Source organism: Sinocyclocheilus anshuiensis, unplaced genomic scaffold (assembly GCF_001515605.1).
Source record: "Sinocyclocheilus anshuiensis isolate Anshui unplaced genomic scaffold, SAMN03320099.WGS_v1.1 scaffold918, whole genome shotgun sequence".
NCBI lineage: Eukaryota > Metazoa > Chordata > Actinopteri > Cypriniformes > Cyprinidae > Sinocyclocheilus > Sinocyclocheilus anshuiensis.
The window spans coordinates 1,171,882-1,178,850 of NW_015540946.1; the positions used below are offsets into that span (position 1 = coordinate 1,171,882).

General features: G+C 37.4%; 1 protein-coding gene across 2 annotated transcripts; it reads left to right on the top strand.

Moving 5' to 3' along the window:
- Positions 1–2,257: 2,257 nt before the first annotated feature.
- On the top strand, positions 2,258–6,240 carry LOC107689796 (protein phosphatase 1 regulatory subunit 3C-B-like). 2 transcript variants are annotated; one of them, XM_016487951.1, is made up of 2 exons: positions 2,258–2,705; positions 4,215–6,240. In XM_016487951.1, the coding sequence occupies exon 2, from the start codon at positions 4,240–4,242 to the stop codon at positions 5,170–5,172; it is 933 nt and encodes a 310-aa protein (XP_016343437.1). In that variant the 5' UTR covers positions 2,258–2,705; positions 4,215–4,239; the 3' UTR covers positions 5,173–6,240. The 2 variants fall into 2 exon arrangements, with proteins under 2 accessions (XP_016343437.1, XP_016343436.1); XM_016487950.1 differs by lacking the exon at positions 2,258–2,705 and adding an exon at positions 3,538–3,713.
- Positions 6,241–6,969: the final 729 nt, after the last annotated feature.

Consider the following 6,969-nt stretch of genomic DNA (forward strand, 5'->3'; position numbering starts at 1 on the left):
GAGTATTTTGAGCTGAAACTTCACAGACACATTCTGGGGACACCAGAGACTTATATTACATATTGTAAAAATGGGCATAATATGTCTCCTTTAAATAATTAAACATAAAATAAAAAATGTAATACAAATATTATGAAATAATAAGTATTTAATAATTCATTGTTTTTATTCTGTTTATTATATTGTATATACATATAGATGGGGATAATTTTCTGTGGGTTTGGGTCAGTTTATGTTCTGGGCCACTAAACTGTTCTGTAAAAGCCTTTGACTTGCGACCTCCAAACCAAAAATGAGACATTTTTGTACAACATAATCACCGCTGAAATTTTGTTCGGCAGAAGTGTACTACAGCTATTCATGACACTAAAAACATGTCAAATAACCCTCTATGCCAGGGTTTTTTTTTTTTTTTTTTGATGGTTGGGGGGGGGCCTGTAAAAATGGGCATAATATGTCTCCTTTAAATAATTAAACATAAAATAAAAAATGTAATACAAATATTATGAAATAATAAGTATTTAATAATTCATTGTTTTTATTCTGTTTATTATATTGTATATACATATAGATGGGGATAATTTTCTGTGGGTTTGGGTCAGTTTATGTTCTGGGCCACTAAACTGTTCTGTAAAAGCCTTTGACTTGCGACCTCCAAACCAAAAATGAGACATTTTTGTACAACATAATCACCGCTGAAATTTTGTTCGGCAGAAGTGTACTACAGCTATTCATGACACTAAAAACATGTCAAATAACCCTCTATGCCAGGGTTTTTTTTTTTTTTTTTAGATGGTTGGTGTGGTGCATCTACCCAAACCTAGGTAGAGAGCATCTGGCTTACTGATTGGCCGAATTAGGTCATGTGTTTGGAAATCTGGCTGACTGTCTATCATCTGTCTGCCTGTCTATCTATCTAAAAGTATCTCTAAAATAAGATTGTATTTTATTGGACATGGCAACCCTGTAAATAGTGTGGAAGGCAGGTGTCGATTAGATAATAAGACTAAATTTAAAATGAATACTTTCTTTATAGTGTCCACTAGATGTCTCTCTCCACCATTGCATATTCCAGTTGGTAACAATTGCACCGAATAAGACATTGAAGTTTTGAAACACAGCCAAGCACTCATTTTATTTCAGGTTGTGTGCCATAGTGGGGCTTGGCAGCATGACACAGGACTTATTATGCAATTGCAAGGTTATAGCATATCCTTATGCCACAGTAGCAACAATGTTTATGGATGAAGTCAGTCTAAATCAGGGGTGTCAAACTCAGTTCCTGGAGGGCCGCAGCCCTGAAGAGTTTAGTTCCAACCCTGCTCCAACACACATACCATGTAGTTTTCAAATAAGTCGGACCTGATTAGCTGGATCAGGTGTGTTTAATTAGGGTTGGAGCTAAACTCTTGCCTTGTCCAAATACACACACTTGTGGTCTTTGCACTTGACCACTTGACTACTTATATGACGTATTTCCTGTATTTGGCCCAAGTGTTCGAGTGAGCGTGAAGACCACAAGTGTGTGTACAACTTTTCATTACCTGATGGGACAGACTTATAGTGTTGTAAAAACGCAAAGTGTTTACAGAGTTTTATTATTATTTTCAATACTTTGCAATTTAAAATCAACTTCTAAATGTCTGTTCAGTAGTCCCTATAGATGATATATATATATATATATATATATATATATACGGTATATATATAGGCGATATATGTATATACGCAAAGGTTTTGTGATCAAATTAAACGTTTTGCGACCGAACTAAAAGTTTCTCAGCGAAACGCATAAGTTTTGTGACCGAATGCAAAGTTTCTCGGGCGAACGCAAAGCTTTAGCGAGAGAACGCAAAAGCGTTGGAATATAATTTCCCCTCCTATCTTATACTTTCATCACCGTGTAGGGGCCTCGTACCATGATCCTTGGGAATCAAACCCATGGTCTTGGTGTTGCTACATTTTGAGAAAGAAAGAGAGGTCTTAGATTGTTATATTTGCACATGTTTGGACCCTTTGCTATTTTGTGCCCCATTGGACTGATAACTTCTAATCACCGAAACATACAATCGAAACAGCTTCAACATTTGCACATCAATAAGGAAGGTGTTATGGTATTGATCACTTAGGAGGACATCTGGGCACATCAATCAATCAGAGAATGTCACTTAATCGTTAATCAAATAATGATCACTGTGATAAAATCACGCAACTATGAGAGAAATAGGGAAGAGACTGACTGACAAAGACAAAATGTCAGTTTTTTTAATTAGTATAGCTTGCATGAAGACTGGATGGCCTGAATTTCAATTTGGAGTGCTTATAAAATCAGATTATTCTATCATGCGCCAGAGTCACATATGGGATGGAGCCAAAGAAGAGCTATTTGGACCTTTGGACAATGGTAAACACACCAGGCACTGTTGGGTCTTAATGGTAGTGTTATATACTTTTGTATAAATTGTTAGTGTCAGTGATAAGTTTAGATTCATGGTTTTTTACAACCTTCAGAAAATAAAGATTAACTTTATCCATGACCTACATTCACATGGCAAACAACCACGCTCAATAGATTAAAGATTACCCTGCTGCGTCACCTCCACCTGAATGAAGATAGCCTAACATTTACAAGTCTTGAAATAAAAGAGAATATAAACTACAACCATTACTACACCCAAGAGGATGTCACTTTAAAGCTGCAGTCCGTAAGTTTTGCCTCTTTGTCGCCATCTCTGTTTGAAAACCTGGAATTGCAGCTGTGTGCGGAATTATCTAGCTAGCATGGGTTGTGAGTCGGCACGGCTCCAGCACGGATGAATCTAATGTTCTGAAGAGTATGTGTGGCAGTCAGTCACCGCACCGGTGTGGATATTTAACGTTACTGTACTTCGCAATCACAGATTCTAGCCTACTTGGAATATGACCCAAATAAGAATTTTCACCATATATTGCCATCTGAACAAGTAACAAATCTGCCACGTACGTTTGTTCTGACCAACTGAGGAAAAAAGCATTACCATAAATCTCGCTACCAATGGTGATTAAATCTAAAGATCGGTTAGTTCATATCACATCAAACCATTCAAATTATTATTATTGTTATACTTTATTCTCAAATGATTAATGACTCCTTCTTTATGTTTACAGACGTGACATAATGACGCAGTGCCATGCTCGAATTTCCCGCGAAAACCTACCCTTACCACTCAAATTAAACATTATTATAAGCTAACAGCTGTGAATCAGGCTAAAGTAAGGCGATAGTTTTGAACACTGGCTGGTTATGTACTTGCTCAAATATTGATTTCGGATCATTTTTAACCAAAAAAAGTTATGGACTGCAGCTTTAACAAAAACACATTAATAAGCAGTAGATATTCACACGCGAGTGCGATACAATTTGCACCGACAGGGGTCCACGGCTTCTAAATCTCTTCCAGTGATGATTGGTCGACACAAAAATGTGCGGCTCGGTTATTGGCTGGGGTGTGGAATATGCAAATAAGCGGCAAGAGGCTTTATTAAAGGACTCGCAGTGTGCGCAGCGTGGGCTGGGTGTGTCGGCACAGCACAGTGGACAAGCTATAGTTCTGGGGGTGAACTGCTAAAATAACGAATTTTACATTACAATCAGCGCTCTGGAATTGCTTACAAATCCTGTATCTCCTGTAATGTGCTTTGCTCAAGAGACCACTTTAAACTTTCTCCACAAGGTAAGAGCGTTATTTAAACCAATAAGTTTTAAAAATGCAAAGGGTTTTCTGATGCCTCTATTAGGCATTATATTAAAGATTTTTAAAAACAAAATCAACCTCTCTGTAATTATTTTACTTATCTTTTTTATGTAAATCCAGATTTAAGTTTTAATGGCAATCTTTGTTTTGTCACGTGTCATTCTAACAAAAATTTAAGTTCGCACATTTTATCATGTGAAAACCAACCATAAAAAACTTTTGTAGTTAGTACTGAAATGTTTGAAACCCTAGCACATATATTTACATGTATAATCAAGCAGAGCCCTGCAACCTTATGTTTTTACTTCCTGTGGGGAGTTCAAGGGCCGCTGTCACAATCATTTGTCATTTTCACTCATGTCTAATTTGTATTGTGTTGTTTCATAAAGGCTATATCATTTTATAGCAGAATATCTTAAGAACCATTTTAAAGACATTGTACTCACACATCTGGGTTGTCTTTTGTCTGTATGTGTTTAGAGTTCTTCATCTCCTCAGTCCCCCAATGCCGGGTCCAGTTATGCCTGTGGATGTGGCCGTGCAGCTGTACATCACCCATTCTCCCCCACTGCACAGCTTCCTGAGCTCTTATGAAGACTACAGGAAACGCAACCTGGTCAACACCTGCTACAAACCCCTGCGGCCCTGCTTGAGCTCCAGAACCCACCTGGAGCCCCCTCGTCTGGGCTGGCAGACCCCAAAATCCAAGGCCAAAAAGAAGGTTGTGTTTGCTGACTCAAAGGGTATGTCATTAACAGCGGTGCATGTCTTCTCAACTTTTGATAACAGAGAACCTGCTACATCCGAACTGCAGTTTGACCTGGAAGACCTAGAGAACATCACAGTCACTCTTCATATAAATTCAGTCCAGAGCAGAATTCTAGACTTTCCACAGCCAACGGCAGACTACCTAGATTTCCGTAGCAGGTTGCTGAAAAACTTTGTTTGTTTGGAGAACTGTACCCTTCAGGAGCGGGCCCTCACTGGCACCATCAGAGTGCGTAACCTGGCCTACGAGAAGTTGGTTCATGTGCGGATCACTTTCGACACATGGAAGAGCTTCCATGATGTGGAATGCACGTTTATGAATAATGTCTATGGTTGTCAGGATACAGACACATTCTCATTTGCTATTGAACTGCCTGGGTATGTGCCCCCTCAGAATAAGGTCGAATTTTGCATTAGCTACAGAACTGGAGAGCAGACCCACTGGGACAACAACGATGGCAGAAACTATGGACTAGTTTCAACATCTTGGCAACAAAACAATATATGGAATTCCTCAAACCAGGGAAAGAAACCAAATGAATCCAGGAAGTTAGGCAAGAAAACACTAGACAAGGAAATTTATAAAAGTAAAAGTCCGCTCCAGTCCAATAGCATTTTTCCAAACTGGCAGAGTTGGGGGCACATTGCAACCAGTGGCCCCTATTGGTGACTTGAGCTCACATAATTAACTATCCAAATGTGTTGAAAGGTTTTAGCAACAATAAATCTCTCCGTATGACAACAGAAGAAGATTAATGTTCTCTTAAAAGCTCTTAATATGATATACCTGCTGATTACTTTACAAGCAGACCTAGATCAGCTGTCTATTAGCGGACTAAAGAGGGAAGAGAGGCTGGTTGAAACGGTCACATAGAGTGAACCTTGTTTATTTAGATGGAACATGTTGCTACAGTGCAATACTTGTTTTATTCTTTTGTTAAGTAAAACGTGTGATGACTCCTTTCCTATAGAGCTAGACACGTCTGTAAACAAGAACACTAGGGGGTCTGGAGTAAACACTATGTAACATCTTTGTCGATCCAGGGTATAAAATTGTGGCATTGTGTGCCACATTTGCAGACTGTGCACTATAAAAAATGATACCAAGTGAAAATCAAGTCTAAATATATGAGGATATTTGTATCTAATGCATATGTCTCACTAGCCAATTTTCAGCCGATTTCCAGTTGAAGATTCTTTTATGGAAGAGATGAACAGTTGGTATGCAACCAGTGAGATTGTCCTTCATATTGAAGGGGGTAACCTTTACTGGTTACAAACTTTCAGAAGGAAAAAAGAAAAAATATATATTTATCATATTTAATAGGTACTCTGATTAAATCAGCATTGAAATAAATTTGGTTTTGATCATTTTGTTTATCGAGTTTTTATCTGCAAGATGCACATATGTTTAGGTGTCTCTTTTTTTTTTATTCATGTTGGATGTGTTAGAAATTTAATGTGCTGAATTTAATGCAACTGAATGCAATAAGCTAAACAAATGCCGTGATAATGGTTTCTGTGCCTTAGGATCTCAGCAAATGTCATTGTAAAGTAAGTAGTCTTTTGTTGGATAATTTTTATGTTTTAAGTGCAATTCAGTGAATATGAGTGGAATTTGTTGTGATGTCATGTTTGAATCAGATGTGAAGATAAAGAATGGTTGTATTTTATTAAAGAAAGAATGGATGTCTTGGTAAATGAGTATGTATTTGGTGTGATTTTTCTAAAATAAAAATTCAAATTTTCAGATTCTTTTTCTCAATAACTTCAGTCAGACTAAGTAAGGATATGTCTGATCTGTCCAGTGTAGACTTTACTTACTTGCCAAAGTGACAACATTATTGTGTCAATTAAGCTGGTATCATAAAAAGTTTTGGGACAAAACACAAGTGATAGTTCGAGTTTCTTTGCTCTTGTAGAGTTATAAGCAAATTGACTGCTAAGTTAACTAAAGTATTCAAGTTAAACACTCAAGCACCTGAAAAATTAGAATAATAATGCAGATTTCTGAGAAGAGACTGGTCAAGTTGATGCAGTATAACCTGACACCTGGGCTTTATGAATATATCCATGTAAATCAATGTAAATTGTAAATTGCTTTTATCATAAAAAGCTGTCTTTAAAATTGTAATGCAGTTTCACTTGAAGCAGCCAGAGGTTCAATGTTAGCTCAGGGTCTTCTTCACTCAGTGAGGAATGTAGAGCTACGTTTTCGACTTTCTTACTTTTCTGAAATGTTTAAAAGCTCTCACATCTATGAAACAACTCTTTAACACATTAGTAGAAAGCAGATTTAGACACAACAAGACCTCTGATAACCCTGGATATGAACACCCTCTGACTGATCATGTACTGAACACACAGTTCAAAAATACCTTCCTTCATGCCAAGCCTATTTTGGCTGGTCACCATTTATTAAACCAGTAAACAGAGGAACATCATGTTGATAGTAAAGGTTTCAGGT

Excerpts from the sequence above, each read along its gene's own strand:
- LOC107689796 (XM_016487951.1), top strand. The coding sequence starts at position 4,240 with ATGCCGGGTCCAGTTATGCCTGTGGATGTGGCCGTGCAGCTGTACATC.